This window comes from Condylura cristata, unplaced genomic scaffold (genome assembly GCF_000260355.1).
Source record: "Condylura cristata isolate star-nosed mole 26May11 unplaced genomic scaffold, ConCri1.0 scaffold00029, whole genome shotgun sequence".
In the NCBI taxonomy this organism is placed as follows: Eukaryota; Metazoa; Chordata; class Mammalia; order Eulipotyphla; family Talpidae; genus Condylura; species Condylura cristata.
In genome coordinates, this window is record NW_004567130.1 from 4,214,268 (window position 1) to 4,230,017 (window position 15,750).

The window sequence follows — 15,750 nt, forward strand, 5'->3', positions numbered from 1 at the left end:
CCCCGGCTCCCACCCAGCCCCTCCCTGTCCTGGCTAAGCAACCTGGATAAGTGTCCTGTCCTCTCTGTGCCTACATTTCCCTGTGACATGGATCTGATGCCAGTATCAGTGTCCACCTCCTGAAACCGACCTGGCAGTTACTGGCACCTACTATGTGCAGGCCTGCACCAGATGAGACAGCTGCCCCCAGCTTCTCTTTCCCTCAGCACTTAGCACAGCAAGCCCAGTAAGGGCATGTCCCATGGAAGCTGGACTGTTGGGGGTGTCCAGGGTCTGAGGGTTGCCCCCACTGCCAGGAGTCCCCCGACAGGGCACAGGGGCCCATTCTGCCCCAGGCCTGGCCAGCACAGTGTGGCTGTGGCTTACGCAACCCTGGCTCACAGGGGTGTGAGGGGTGAGTCAGGTGTAGAGTGCTGCTGGCGAGGTGAGTAGCAGGTGCCAGTATTATTTGTCACCTGACCTCTGATGGGGTGCAAGAGGATCCACAGGCATGGTCCCTGGTGAAGTCCAACTATAGGCAGGAGGGCCAGGGGCAGCCATGAGAAGACCCCGGCAGGGACTGCACACAGCCCTGGGAGTGCCATGAGAAGACCCCATGAGAAGACCCCGGCAGGGACTGCACACAGCCCTGGGAGTGCTTTTTCCTGGCGTCAGCAGCTGGGGCACCCAGGCAGGGGCAGCCGGTGCCCCTGCTGTACAGGTGTCAAATAAAGGCAACACGCGCTCTGGAGAAAAACGGAAGCGGGCTTAGCGTGCTCGCCGCTTTTGGCCTCCGTGTTTCCACATGCGTTAACGGCCTGGTGAGTGGAGGTAGAGGAGAGGGCTGCGCACTGTGGGGAGCTCATCCCTGGCCCTGGCGACCCCCGCCCGAGGCCCCGCTCCCCCTCCTTCTGGAAGGTTCACCCGCTGCTGCAGCGCCCGCCCTTAGCAGCCTCGTTGCCCTGGAGACCCTGTCGCCATGGCGACGGCGGGGGGGCTGACCGGGTAGACGGGGGCGGGCCCCAGCCTGTTTCCGGGTAAGCATTGGGGAGCCTGGGGACCCCTAAGTCGGGACCGTCCTGCGCGGCCGCCGCGGGGTGCCGAGTCGGTTGCACGCACCCCTTGAGGAGGGGCCTGAAGATAGCTTCTCAGCTGGAGCACAGGCTTGCTTAGCCGCCTCCTCGGCTCAAGATCGCCTGAACTGCCCTGGAGAAGTTCAGCCCCAGTCGCTGGCTCATGTTTCCTGTCTCCTCCAGCGAGGGCTCATGGGTGCCCCTACCCGTATGCCCGGTAGGCCCGGCCCACCCGCCCGCCCAGAAGGCTCCTTTGCTGGGGAGAGGTACACCCCTAGCTGAGATGTACATCTGGGAGGCCAGGGGCCTCTGCACCCGCCCGCAGGGCCTGTCCTGTGGTTAGATACGGCCCAGTATGTGTCTACCTGCCCAGCTCAGTCCTGTGTCTTCAGGGGCAGGGAAACATGGACCAAAAGCCCGCTGGACTCAGGGCCACAGCTGCAACAGCGGATGAGGAGAGGGAACTAGCTTTGCTGGTGAGGACTGGGGTGCTGCATCATGGTCTCCCGGCTTCCTCCCCATCTTGTACCAGGAGGGGTGCAGGGGTACCCCCAGACCCAGGCAAAGGGAGTAGCACCTGTCCTGGGTGGCCCCTGCTGTATGCCATGTCCTTGTCCAGCAAGTTCACATACCATTCAGACCTGCAGCTAAAGCCTCCTGCTTTTCAAAGTGGGCAAACATTTCAGGTCCATGGAAAGTGTTCCTGTGGCCTCTGAACCTGAGGCAGGGGACCAGCTCTTAGCCTGGATAGAGCTAACAGCCTGGCCTGGGGGAGGAGGGACTCAGCAGCCTCCTCTGGAGTCACAGATGGTCTTAGGAAATCCCTGAGGACTTCCTGGAGGTGGGTGCTGAGGCTCTGGGCTGTTTGCTGCAGCTCCATCTGCAGCTACGGACCTCAAAATTAGGTTTGTGTGGGTGTGCATGTTCTGACATTTGGAAAGAAAACCTCAGATCAAAACCTTACACTTTTTGTAGAACAGTAAAAAGCATGTCCCTGCAAGTACTCATATTGAAGGCTGAACGCCCCCTCGAGGACTCGGGATGGGGAGGGGAGAGTGGAGGCGGGCTCCAGGTCCTTGCTAGTAAGGACTGGAATGGGGCTTGTCTTTGAGTGACATGAAGGTGCTCTGGGCTGGTGGGTTCTGACTCCAGGAAGGCAGAGCCCAGATTGGGCAGCAGGTCAGTCCTGTCCAGCACCCCCCTCTCCTGCCCACGGGAGACCTTCCAGCATGAGTGGGCCCTGGGGATACTCATCCCTGAGGAGCAGATCTCTGTTTTGCCCTCCAACCTCATCAGGATCAGGACTCCTCATCAGGGATCTTGGTCTGGGGGACAGTGTGGGCCAGTAGGGGTTTCGGTGGAGACAGAACAGAGAACCCTAAAAGGACTCAGTATTGCCTGAAGAAGGGGTGCTGAGCTGGCTCTCTGCAGGTGCATGCAAATATGTGTAAGTCGCGAGGAGGAGGGGCCTTCCTAGTGGTGGAGGCTGGGTGGACCTGTATTCCGCCCAGCCCACTGCCCCCTGTGGGGCGGATCCCCAGCCAGGAAGGTCTGAAGCCATGGCTGCAGGGGCCAGGCATGACAGAACCAACCACATTTTCAAATGTGCACACACACCAGAGCCTGCCAGTTCAAGTTTGATTTAGGAGGGGTGCTGCTGAGGGATCCCCAGCCCTGGAAACTGCTCCACTGCCTGTGGGTGTTCATGGTCTGGCCAGAGAGCCTCCCTGGGCACTGCGCGTCCCCTTGGCTGTTGATGGGATTGTCTCGCTGCCAGGATGAGACTCGAGCGCCATCTGGTGCTGAAGAAAACCAGCCTGCAGGCTTCCCGGAACAGCACAAATGCCTCCTCCAGCCCTGTCCATGAGCCCAGCGCTGTGTGAAACAGTGGGCTCAGCTGCGCATGCCCACGCTCCTGTGCCTACCCACACGTGCAGGCCAGTAGGGTCCAAAGGGCTCGAGTCACGTGCCCTGGCAGCACACCACGGAGATGGCCAGAAGGAATCTGAAGCCTATACGTGCAGCTCACAGCGGGATCCCTAAACCTGGAGCCTGAGCCCATTGCCCTTGGGTCAGACCAGGTCCCTCACAGGCAGCTGGGGCCGGACATTGGCACTGGCCTCTTAAGAACCTCAACACAGGCTATCATCTAGGACTAAGGGTTTCCTGGGCATGTGCTGCCTCGGTGTGGCAGGCGGCTGCACGAGCAGTTGTACCATATGCACATAGCACAGCCTCACTTCTCCTGGCGCACGTTTGTGAGAGGCTCCTGGGTAGGTGGGGTGGGGTGACCAGGATGGCATGCAGGCCGGGGTGGGGCGGAGTGACCAGGACAGCTTGCAGGCCCCACCACCGCCTGCACTCTGCTTTCTGACTGCAGGAGTGGCTGCGCAGGTTTGGCTACCTGCCCCCCTCAGACCCTGCTGCGGGGCCACTGCGGACACAGGAGCTTTCGCCGGCCATCATCGCCATGCAGCGCTTCGGAGGCCTGGAGGCCACCGGCATCCTGGGTCAGTTACGGGAGAGGCAGGCACCCAGCCTGCCTTCTCTTGCCTCCCCAGGCCCTGTGCCCCTCCCACCTGCCCATGGGATGTCATGGGGCTCCCCCACCCCAGGGTCCTGTTCGGCCCGTCTCTCCGACTATACCTGACTGCCCACCTCGGGCCTGCCCGCCAGAGGGGACAGGATCTGGCTTCCAGTCAATCCTCCCTCACCCCACAGAACGCCAGTGAGCACCCAGGACCCCCACTTGCCCAGAAAGACCTGAAATGTGGGGTTTGTGTGGGCACCCCACTTTCATATGGTGGCAGTGAGTCCTAATTCTGTCAAGACCCTCTGCAGGGTGGGCCTAGATGCTCAAACCCGGGGTCCTGCAGACCACAGCGAGGTCACACAGAGTCTGCCTGCGGGCTAGGGCGGGGGTCTGGGCGGTGGGCACCTAGCCTGGTGCCAGCTCTCAGGAAGCTGCAGGAGTCCTGGGGGAGGTGAGTGAGCTGGCCCAGCTCCTGACCTGCTACCTTCCCCCACACCCTCACAGACGAGAGCACCCTGGCGCTGATGAGAACCCCACGCTGTTCCCTCCCTGACCTCCCGGCAGCGGCCCCTGTTCGAAGGCGGCGCCAGGCTTCAGCTCCCACCAAGTGGAACAAGAGGAACTTGTCGTGGAGGTGGGGGTGGGGCGCAGGCAGCGCACCTCAGGGCCTTCCTGGTACTCAGTGTCCTGAGGTACCAAAGAAACATCCACAAACTGGGGCCCCAGGGGTGGGCTCTTTCTGTAGCCCACAGTCCCATGTCTGCTTTTGTCCTCCTGCACCCACAAAACAGCCCTGGTGAAGGATCCACCTAACCCAGGGCCACCACGTGCCAGTCCTCACCACCATCCACCTGCAGAGACACTCTGTCCAAGTAAGGCTGCTCACTCTGCTCCTCAGCACCCAAGAGTTTGGGGGACACTTTGGCCCACCACCCCAGGCTGGTCCCGGAGCCCTGCTGCTAATGCCTGGGTTCACCACCCACTCACAGGCCCCCAACCAGGACATGATCAAAGGACCAGGCAGGCAGGAGCAGGGGTGGGGGCAGGGCAGCTGCAGGTGCTGGGGCTGGTGGCTTCCTGGGACAGTGATGCTGGTGGAAAGGGCCTCTCCCTCCTGAGTGACCTCTGGGATCTCTTCCCATCAGTGCTCCAGGCACACTTTCCGACCAGAGAGGGGCTTTTAGGGGTGGTTGGTGTCCACTGCTGTGACCACCCACCTGCCTACCCACCTGCAGGGTCCGCTCCTTCCCCCGGGGCTCGCCCCTGGGCCGTGACACAGTGCGGGCTCTCATGTACTACGGGCTCAAGGTCTGGAGCGACGTTGCCCCACTGGATTTCCACGAGGTGGCCAGCAGCACTGCTGACATCCAGGTGGCCTTCTCCAGGGGTGCACACAACGACCGCTACCCCTTCGATGGCCCAGGTGGTGCCCTGGCACATGCCTTTTTGCCCGGGGACCTCCTGTCCCCGGGGGATGCCCACTTCGATGATGATGAGGCCTGGACTTTCCGCTCCGCAGGTAGGTGGGCCACACTGGCTAGACTCAAAGGCCACCCCCCATGCCCTTCGCCCTGGGGCCAGACAGCCAGCAAGGCCTGCAATGGTCACTTCAGGGGGTGCAGGAAGGTGCCCATCCCCAGGAGTGGAGTGCAAGACTGGACCCAGGAGTGCCAGGTGACCCCCAGGGCTCTAGGAGGAGGCCAGAGCTACCTTGCAGGTGCCCACTAACCTGGAGGGGGCCGTAGACCTGGATAGCCCCCACTTACTCCCATGGCCATAGCCCTCATGTTAGCCAGCCCCCACTAATGACCCCACTGTGCCTAGACGCTGGTGGCCTGGACCTGTTCACAGTGGCTGTGCATGCCTTTGGCCATGCCCTGGGGCTGAGCCACGTGGCATCGCCTGGCTCCATCATGCAGCCCTACTACCGGGGTCCGGCAGGCGACCCGCTGCGCTACGGGCTCCCCTACGAGGACAGGGTGCGCATCTGGCAGCTGTATGGTGAGTCTCTTCCAGGGCCACTGAGGCTCACCCAGACCAGACCCCCCGGCTGAGGCCCTGGAGAAGGGGTGCAGTGGGTCCCAGTCATGACGTGTCAGGTCTTAGGAGACCCTGCTGTCCACCCAGCTGTCCCTTCTGTGTGTGGAGGGAACCCATAAGGGAATGATGTGCCAGGGCCTGGGGCTTGGCCCCGCTGGCCAGGAGGTGTCCCAGCCCTGCAGCAATGAGCTTAACTGATATTAGGGGTCCACCCTTCCCGGCTGGGCCCAGGCACACCTGGGAGTCTGAGCCCTGTCTCAGGCACCCCCACCACCACCACGACACTGCAGTCAATCAGCGGCCCCTCCCCTGGGGCAAGTCGTGCACCCCACTACACAAGGCCAGAACCTTCCCTGCTGCCCCCCAGAGGCTGCCCTGCAGGCAGGGTCCACCAGGCTCCTGCCTCTGGCACTACCCATGAGGCCTCAGGCTGTGCGCCCCAGTCAGGTCCCCAGGACCCAAGTCAGCAGGTGCTCAGTGGGTGTACCACCTGCTCAGGGGTGGAATGGGGGGGAGTCATGTATACAGGCTTGGCTTGTGAGGCCCCTGTATGTCCACCTGAGGATGCCTCTGCAGACTGGAGCCCCCAGGGCTGGGAAGGAGTAGGAGAGGGATGGGTGTGGGGCCTGCCTGGGGGCTGGAGCCTCCTTGTCTCCACAGGTGTGCGAGAGTCGGTGTCACTCACAGCGCAGCCAGACACCCCAGAGCCCAAGGAGCCTCCCCTCCTGCCTGAGTCCCCCAACAATCGGTCCAGCACACTGTAAGACATGGCCCCTGCCACACGCTGTCATCCTGCCCTCTTTGCAAGCAGCACCCAGCAGTGGCTCTCGGTCTTCAGGCTGGAGCAGGGCTCCGGGCCGAGCCCCAGGGACACTCCTTACAACTGTCAGGAATCCCTGCTCACCCCCTCTGTCCTGGCATCTCCTGCTGCATGAAAGCACCCCTTCTCCAGTTCTGGGTTCTGTGAGGGGGTGGGACAGGGCTGGGGCTGCCCCTATGGCACTGGAGCTGGGGCAGTGGACTGAGCATCTGTCTGGAGCCACGTGTGAGACCGGATTCCAAGATCCCAAGGCGGTGTCCTGGGAGGGAGTGACCAGAGGCCAGGGGAGTCCAGAATCTGCAGAGGCCACCCCATCTGTAGAGGCACAGCTGTGGGCCCCGTTCCCTCCCCCAGAAGACTCGGGACAGACCACATTGCCCTTGGCTGCATGGGGCTGCTTCCAGAGGGTATGGGCGAGAGCTTTCAGCTGTCCACCATGGTGTCCACTGTTTGGCTGGCCCCAGCCCCAGGGTACCAAGAATGCCTACTGTGCTAGCCACACTTGCTGCTGGCCCCTTCAGGGCAAACATGCCACCCAGGGGTTCTGCTTCCAGAGAACACAGCCCCCAACTCCACACATGCCCCACCGTGGCAGCCTGCTTCCCTCTTGGGTACAGGTCCCACGGGCTCCCCACACTGCACCCACCTTGGCCGCATGCCTGGCTGTGCTGCCTGAGTCCTGAGCTGGCAGATGCTAGGACTGGGGCTGTTCCTTCACATGAGCAGCCTGCAGGGCAGTCCTGCCAGGCCTTGCCGAGGTCAGTGGAGATGGCAGCCCAGCGTCTCCATGTCTCCTGCCCTCACTCCCTGGGCTTCTGGGGGGTCTCTCCCCCAGCTCACCGCTGCAGGCTCAAGCCCTGTCCCTCTGCTGGGATAGACCTGGGCTCCCCCTTTAACGCTTGCCTGTTGTATGTGGGCCCCTGCGGCCATGAGGCAGGACTCCCTCCCGGTTTTGCTATGTCCACCTCTCTCCGGGAGCTCGGGCATGGGCCTGACAACCCACCAGGCTCTTTCCACCCCAGGCCCAGGGAGGATGCACCCCACAGGTGCGACACACACTTTGACGCCGTGGCCCAGATCCGTGGTGAGGCCTTCTTCTTTAAAGGTAACCTGGGTAGGGGGTGGGAGTGGGAGGGGAGGGAGGGTGGGGAGGGCCTGTCCCCCCCCCCATCTGCAGCGCCTGCTCCTCCTGCAGGCATGTACTTCTGGCGTCTGACCCGGGACCGGCACCTGGTGTCGCTTCAGCCGGCACAGGTGCACCGCTTCTGGCGGGGTCTGCCACTGCAGCTGGACAGCGTGGACGCTGTGTATGAGCGCGCAGGTGACCACAAGATCGTGTTCTTCAAAGGTGGGTGGCCCAGGCTGGCTGTGTGATACGGCTGTGCAGCTCAGGGGCCCGGGAAGTGCCGTACACATGTGTGTTCAGCCTGTGGCTGCTGTGAGCACCTATTGTGCGTCCCGCACCAGGGTGCGCCTGACAGGACTTGAACACCTAATGTGTGCCCCACATCGGGGCAGGCCCAGCAGGTACACAGGGGCAGGAGACTCTGCCCTCAGAAAGGCCAACTGGAGCCCCTGCAGCCAGCGGCCTGGTGGCAGGGCTTCTTCCTCTGCCTCTCCCTGCTCATGGGGCCAGCCTGGGCCATCTCTGGTCTGTTCATCCTCCTGCTCCATCCTATCGGTGGCCCCTGTGTCCATGTGTGGTGGGGCTGTGGGTTTTGGGGGGACTCCAGCCTGCACAGCAGAATGTACCCCTCTGTGGAGTGGGCACCCCAAGTGCTCTGTGCTTGCTTCCGCCCTCCCTGGCCCGTGCAGGAGCCTGGCCACCTGGGCCTTTGCTGGGCCTGAGCCCGGGCTCACAACGGTCAAGTCTTCAGAGCCACCCAGAGGACTGGCTCCCTGCCTCAGTTCCCTCAAGTGGCTTGAACCTTGAGCATAGTGAACAGCCCACCTCCTTCCACGGGGCTGTGTAAGAGCCACTGTCTCCAGCCATTATGGGAGAACTACCAGCTTCCCAAGAACTCTCCAGCTGTGTGTGGGACCATGTGCCCCATGAGGCCTGGGTTCTGTGGGTACCCGGGACTCCCTCCACCACACCTCAGGGCCATGTGAGGGCTGGCCCTCCAGCCCACAAGCTGGGGGCCCCATGTCCCCAGAAGATCAGCCTGTGCGGGGCTGGCCCTCACGCTGGTGTGACTCTCACAAGGGTGTCCCCAGCCCCACCCAGATGCCCATTGTCCCCAGGGCCATGAGCTCCCCTGGCCAGCGCTACTGCCAGACCCCATCAGGCGCCCCCTGTCCCTCTCACATCACCCATGCAGGCGTCTCACCTGCTCCAGTCCCAATGAGAACTTTATGGGTATTTAATTTACTTTTTTAAAAAAGACTTAGCTATACATAGAAGAACTAGGGTACAGGCCAGAGGTGTGGGGATGAGAGGATTCACTAGAGAGAGAGTGGGGAACAGAATGGGCAGACTGACTGAAACACTGCTGAGGGGAGCAGCAGGAAGACAGGAGAGGTCTGCTGTGTCATGTGGGTCAGCTCCCTGGCTGGGGATTGAACTTGTGCTACTGTGGCTGTGGATAGTTTCATAGCTCTGAGACTTAACCCCTTGTGCCACCACGGATTTTCTTTTAATTGTGGTTAAAAAAAGCCTGAGCTTCACCACCCTACCGTCTCAAGGCCACAAGCCAGCAGCCTGAGGCTGTCTACCCCCATGCCCATCCCAGAACATATCCAGCTTCCCCAGCAGACACTCTGGTCCTGGCCTCCCAGCTCCAACCCTGCCGCCCTGCTGGGCTCTGATGGGGACTCCAGGGCCTAGCACAGGCAGTGCCACACGGTGTCCCCAGGGCACTCTGGGCAAGGTCCCAGCCTCCTTCCCCTTGGGCTGATAGTGCCCTGTGTGGATGGCCACCGGGAGCCACACTCAGCTGCAACACTGCTCTGAGCGTGTGCACAGCACGCCCACCACGCTCCCCCTGGGGCTGGGGCCGGAAGTGGGTCCCCAGCCCACGGTCTGGCTCTTCCTCCTCGGGAAGTGTCCGTGCCATGCAGACAGCCCCCAGTCCCCGCAGTGGCTGTCCTCGTCCACACTCGCTGGCCATCCTGCTGTTTCAAGGTGGCTTCTCGTGGGGTTTTGGGCCGCTTTCCCCTGGTGGCGATGGTGTCTCCCGCCTCCAGCCCATGTGTGCCAGCCACATCCCCGGAGATATGTGAGATAGAACGGGCTCCCTTGGGCCTAGGGCTGCTGTCCAGTGCCAGAACCCTGCCAAATGTCACGAGCGCTCTCAGACGCCCACCAGGGAGGAGCCCTGGGAGCCGGTGTGGGCAATGCGCGGCTGGGGGCAGGCTGGCCAGCCCAGGCCCACGCTTTTTCTCTCCCCAGGAGACAGATACTGGGTTTTTAAGGACAACCACGTGGAGGAAGGGCACCCGAGGCCCATCTCTGACTTCGGCCTCCCACCTGGCGGCATCGACGCTGCCTTCTCCTGGGTCCACAGTGACAAGACTTATTTCTTTAAGGACCAACTGTACTGGCGTTATGACGAGCGCACGCGGCACATGGACCCCGGCCACCCGGCCCGCAGCCCCCCGTGGAGGGGCATCCCTAGCACCCTGGACGACGCCATGCGCTGGTCCGATGGTGAGTGGCAGGGGCTCAAGGGGCAGGGTGAGCTGTGGCCCTCAGTGACCACTGGGGAGTGGCCGGTTGGGAGGGCTCCTGGCCCGGGGAACTTGCCTGTCCCCCCTCCCAGGCCGCAGGCCCCGCCACCACCCGCCCCCACCACCACCACCACTCACCCAGACCCCAGCCTCCTGCTGCTCCTCATACCCAGCCCCTGTCATTGGGGCAGCCCCGACAGGAAATCCCTTCCAGCACCTAGAACAGCTATGCCTAGTAGGTTCTCTTGATTATCTAGGAAGGAGACAAGAGGCCAGCTCACCCTCGCTTCAGGCAGCTGCCCCAGAGCCCCTCAGGCCTTGGGGCTTGCAGTCTACTAGGCGGCCCCCAGGGCCTGAGCAAGGCCCTAGAGCAGGAAGTACTTTGTGCCCATCCTGCTGCCCAGCAGACCCCAGCCCAAACTCAGCCACCCTGCCTTCCCCAGGTGCCTCCTATTTCTTCCGAGGAAAGGAGTACTGGAAGCTGCTGGACGGGGAGCTGGAGGTGGCGCCCGGGTACCCGCAGCCTGCCGCTCGGGACTGGCTGGTGTGCACAGACCACCAGACCACCCCCAAGGACTCGGCCGTGCCCGGAGAGGCCGGGGCCCAGTCGCAGCCAGGCCAGCCAGGGCGGAGCCGTTCTGAGGACGCCTACGAGGTCTGCTCCTGCACCTCCCAGGGCCCCCCAGCCCCTCCGCTGGATGTTGTGTTATTGCTGCTGCTGCCAGGCCTGCTATGGATAGCGGCCTGGGTTCTGGGGCCCTGACGCTGGGGGGTGGCTGCTCAGGACATCCTGGGTCACAGCAGGAAAGGACAAGACGCAGGGAGAGAGCGCCCCCTGCAAAGTGCGTGGGCGCCCGCAGATGTTCTCTCTCCTGGTTGTGTCTGTGAGTTGGGGAGACTGTTGGGCAAGGTGGGGTCTGAGCACTCAGGATGGGACTGATGAGCCGAAAACACCCACCAGCCTCCCCAGCTGGAAGGACAGCCTGGGCGCAGACACCACCTCTTCCCGCTGTGTGCACTGCCCCCATGGGGCCCTTGTGCCTCAACTGGCTCCCATCCCCGGGGTCTGCAGGGGCCTTGCCTGGGCTTCCCCACTCTCAGGCCAGCCCCAAGGGGCTTCATCCCTCCCCCTTTCATCTCAGATGGACCCAGCCTCATCCTCTCCTTGCTCTAAATGCTCAGGCGCCAGCCCCTGACTCCTGGGTGGGTCTGCCCCACGCCCCTCTGTTCATCAGCACTCCATGTCTCCAGGTCACTAACCTATTTCACTGAGGCCAGCGTGGGAGACAGGTTGGACAGGTCGGGCCTCCTGTCCAGGCCTGGCACACCCGCCAACACTGAGTCGGGGGTGCCTCCCTGACATGAGGCTGCTGTTCATGCTACTAGACCTGCAGTGAGGCAGCCTCCATCCTGGGCTGAGTCACAGCTGCACCCCAAAGAGCTGCCCACCAGGTGGTACAGAGAGGCAGCTTCACCCTTTGCCCCTGCCTTCCTTCAGCCCTCTCTGCTTGTCCACCTCCCTGGCCAGCATCTCCCTGAGGTGTGTGGACTTGGGGCCCCTCCCAGGTCATGTGGGCTGATCCCAGGGTAGTAGACCATAGCTGGGGTCGAGGCCCTTAAGGTGCTGAGCACGGAACCTGGTGGGCTGGGTGGGGCAGGGCCACCATATGTGTTAGCCTCTCCAATCCCACCCAGTGACCGGTGCAGGCTCGGGTGCGGGAACATGAGGGAGACAAGCAGTGGCTGTGGGCAGAACAGAAGGAAGGGGCAGGCCGGAGAGTAATGACCAGTGCAAAGTCTTGAGGTCTGTGGGTTTGCTCGAGGAACCTGCTGGGCAGATGGCCTGGCACACCCCCACCAGGTAGTGGAGGCAGGTCTTGTGCTCGTGGGCCTGGCGACCCCTCCCCACGTCCACCTGCCATCTTGTCCCAGAGCCAGCAGGGAACCTGTCGCTGCAAACAGGACAGACTGGCCTTGCCCTGGCACAGTCCACTCTGCCCAGCCCAGCCCCTGGAGCAGGAAAGCCCCCTAGCCCTGTTGTGCTTGGGGGGCAGAGGGGCTTGGAGAGTGTTCACGCCTGGCTGCAGCCATCATCTGCCAGGCCAGGCTCTGCCCTGTGGGCCTCACGCCCTGGTCAAGCCAATCTCGCTCAAAACATTCCACCCGTCTAGGGCTTGAGCACTGGACAGCCGCATGGCCGGGCTCCTCCATCCCCATTCAGGTCTCCAAGGTGTTGGAGTGGATCCTGAGGGATGCAGCTGGCCCCTGCTTCTGGCTAAATCACCCGAGGAACAGCCCTCCATGCTTGTGCCCCCGCCCTGTCCTCTGCCTCCTGCCCAGCGTCCCTGTCGTGCTGCTCAACCCACCCATTCTCCCCACCTGCCTTGGCCTTCACCAGCCCCAGGCAGTGTCCTCACCACCAGACTCCTCTCTCTGGGGAGGGCAGGGCCAGGTGGCTCCATTGAAACAGCTGGAAATTCATGCGAAATTCTGGACTTACTGTCAGTGTCTCTATTTCCACTCTGGGCCATGCTGTGGGGAGAGGCTGTGTCCTCTAGGGACCTTGGTCATGGGACACCCATGCGCACCCCAGAGGAAGCAGCTGCGCTGGGCAAGCCCTGCACCTTGGTGGGCCTGGCTGCGTGCTGACCTCCACATGACCAGGGTATGACCAGGCGTGAGTGTGGGTGCCTGGAGTCCAGGCCCAAGGGCTGCCTGGGACTAGACGCCTCTCTTTGGGCTCCCACCTAACTGATGGAGAAACTGAGTTATGACTGCCCCTGGTTGGCCAAGACCAGCCACCACAGACCCGAGTCTCAGGGGTTGGAGGCCACTCCCTGGGTGAGTGCAGGGTGCCCCTGCCTACCAGGGCAGCTCTGGACACTTCCTTTCTGCGGATCCAGTGGGCCTCACCCTCCCGAAGGGGCCTTAATCTTCCCCACCATGGTGCTGCTTGGATGGGCTGGACCCCCTGACCCCTGGCCATACCCCTGCCCCTTTCGGGAGGTTGCCAGTGGGGAATGCATCCCCCCAGGATTCACCAAGAGGATACTCTCTAGTGCCGTCCTGAGCTCTTAACCAAATGCTTTTGGTTCCGGATACAGTTGGGAGGAGAGGGTGGGCAGTGCTTCCAATTCCTGGTGAGGGTCCGGCTGGGGAGTCACCTTGTGTCCCAGGGTGGTGCAGCCGGGGCCTCCATGCTGGGTGCTCACAGGGCGCAGCCCCCTCCAGGGCGCTGGGAACCCAGCACACAGCCCCAGCCAACAGCAGCTGTACAGATTTCAGCTACAAATCGGGGCCCTCTTTCTGTGACCACAGTCTCAGGGCTGCTGGGTTTGGGGGTGCGGGTGGGGCAGTCCATCTCAGGGAGTAGCCAGATGTTCAGCTCTCATTCTAAGACTAGGGAGCAAAGTCCCACTGGGGCTGGGGAGCAGCCAGCCCCAGTACAGACCAGCTCCTCGGGGCCAGGGCCCAGTGGCCCCCTCAGCTGCTCCTGTGGGGGGCTCCATATCGCCTCCTCACCACCTGTCTGCCCCTCAGAGGCTATTGGCTCTGCCTTCCTGACCACCCAGAACTTGCCCCTGTCAAGCCTGGGCCTGAATATCTGGTGGCCCCTAGATTGGCCCATGGGATGCTGTGAAAAGCTCCATCAGACCAGGGCCCTCTGGACTCAAATCCCCCGTGCCCTGGCCCAGTTCCCATGGCCTTGCTGTGCTAACCGAGTCCTTTCCACTGAGCTCCAACCCTCCTGGCCTATCGCCCTCTCTGCACACCCAGCCGGACCTTTGCACAGACAGGTGGGTCTCCTTGGAGCAATGCCTCTGCCCCTGCCCAAAGTGGCAAACAGCACCCCCTGACACTCCAGCCCTGGCCCCCTTCCCACTGGGCCATGTCCACCTAACAGATGACCACACTGCCTTGAACCCACCTGGCTCCAGTGTCTGCTGAGCAAATAAACCAATGACAGCAATGCCTGGGTGGCTGTGCCGGGGGGTGCTCCTGCGGCCTTAGCAGTCCTCGACAGTGCCGACCTGGAAGTCAGCTTCACAAGATGACCTGCTAATTTGTCATCCAGGCCAGGACACAGATGTGAGGGCCCAGGCGTTCTCCCCAGGAATGGACATGGTATCTGAGGAGACCCCGACCTCCCACTGGTGGACTCCAGTGTGGGGCGTGAACCTCCCCCACCTGGTGAGCATGAGGCAGTGGCTGGGTCTCAGTCGGTCAGCAAGGTCAGCTCCCCAGCAGGGGCCTCAGGGCACCCATGGGAAGCCACATGCTGACCTGGGCTTCGGTGTGGGCCCAGCACAGCCCCTCCTGTAAGGCACAGGGAGTTGCACCTGCATTGGTGCCAGGACTTTGCACCACGAGCACAAACCCTGTGTGAGAGGGAATCCAGAGATGATAGGTGGGGTCTGCAGTGGCCAGCACTGGGCACGTCTGAGGGCCCCACCCTGAGTGGTCCTCCCAGGTGGCAGCTGCGGCCCCTTACGCAATCCCCAGCTTGGGGCCCCAGCCTGCTCCGTATCTCCTGGACTCTGCCCTTCAGGAATCACCCCCACTCCAGCCTCCAGCTGCCCCCTTTCCTGGCTTGATCCTTTTCTTTTTTGCTCAGATTGGTGGCTTGAGCCACAGATTTTTATTATGGGTTGTGTCTGTGAGTCCTTAATTACACCAGCCCCCGCTGTTTCCCTACACCTTTGCTTGGATGGCCAAGGGGGACAGCAAGAGAGGGGGTGGAGAACAGTTGGGGGTGAGGGTGGGCCACAGGGTCTGACTGAAGCCCTCTCCCTCCCCCCAGGGGCAGCCAGTCATGCTCTTGGAGGGTGTGCGGGTTAGGTGGAGCAGGTATGGAGGTGGGAGGTGGAGGCGGTGCACGCAAGCCGGAGGAGGCTTAGCCGTGACGTCAGGGGGGCCGTGGGGCAGGGCAGCAGGAAGCAGCGGACAGGAATGAAGAGGTGCAGCCACCATCCCAGCCAGAGTGCCTGGTCTGAGTCACTCGGGCGTGTGGCTCCCACTGCCCTGTGACCCGACACGAGTGATGTGGGCCAGCGTGCAGCAGTAACAGCTACAGCTCAGCAGATGTGCTGGCTCCAGGGCCCAAGCTCCCATAGCAATCACCACGTGGGCACACTCTGAGAACCTGGGCTGTTTCCCGCCCAGCTCCAACTCCCAGCAGCAGAAAGATGGACCCCAGAGGCCCAGATCTGGGAAGCAGCCAGCAGCCTGCTCCCAGGGAGGGGCCCCAGGAACAGATGAAGCAGCCCCCTGGCTGCATCCGGCCTAGGGCAGGCAGAAGCCCTCTGACCCCCCACAGACTGCAAGGTGCCGGTATGGCTGCCCACCGAGTCTGCAGGCTGGGGTCTGCCTCTGCACAGCTGCTCCTCAGTCCTGCAGGCCCAGCCTCTGCAGGTGAGCTGGAGCCACCCGGGCCCAAGCTTCTGTTTCTCCCCTAGAGGGCTGTCCTGCGTGTCTGCTGTGCCCCAGACACAGCCCCTAGAGGCCCGGGGGAGGTCCCTCCAGTATCCCTCCACAGGTACAGCCCCACCTCACCAGCCAGTACCTGGGGAAAGGAGGTGGCTGTTGAGGGCTTCCACGTGGTCCGCTTGTGGGGCTAGGGCTTGGGCTGGACCAGG

General features: G+C 62.6%; 1 protein-coding gene across 1 annotated transcript; it reads left to right on the forward strand.

Moving 5' to 3' along the window:
- The first annotated feature begins 3,437 nt into the window (after positions 1–3,437).
- On the forward strand, positions 3,438–14,771 carry MMP17 (matrix metallopeptidase 17 (membrane-inserted)). The gene is made up of 9 exons (XM_004690641.2): positions 3,438–3,562; positions 4,090–4,219; positions 4,821–5,104; positions 5,410–5,586; positions 6,286–6,385; positions 7,468–7,550; positions 7,641–7,793; positions 9,837–10,094; positions 10,558–14,771. The coding sequence occupies exons 1-9, from the start codon at positions 3,523–3,525 to the stop codon at positions 10,875–10,877; spliced, it is 1,545 nt and encodes a 514-aa protein (XP_004690698.1). The 5' UTR covers positions 3,438–3,522; the 3' UTR covers positions 10,878–14,771.
- The last annotated feature ends 979 nt before the right edge of the window (positions 14,772–15,750 follow it).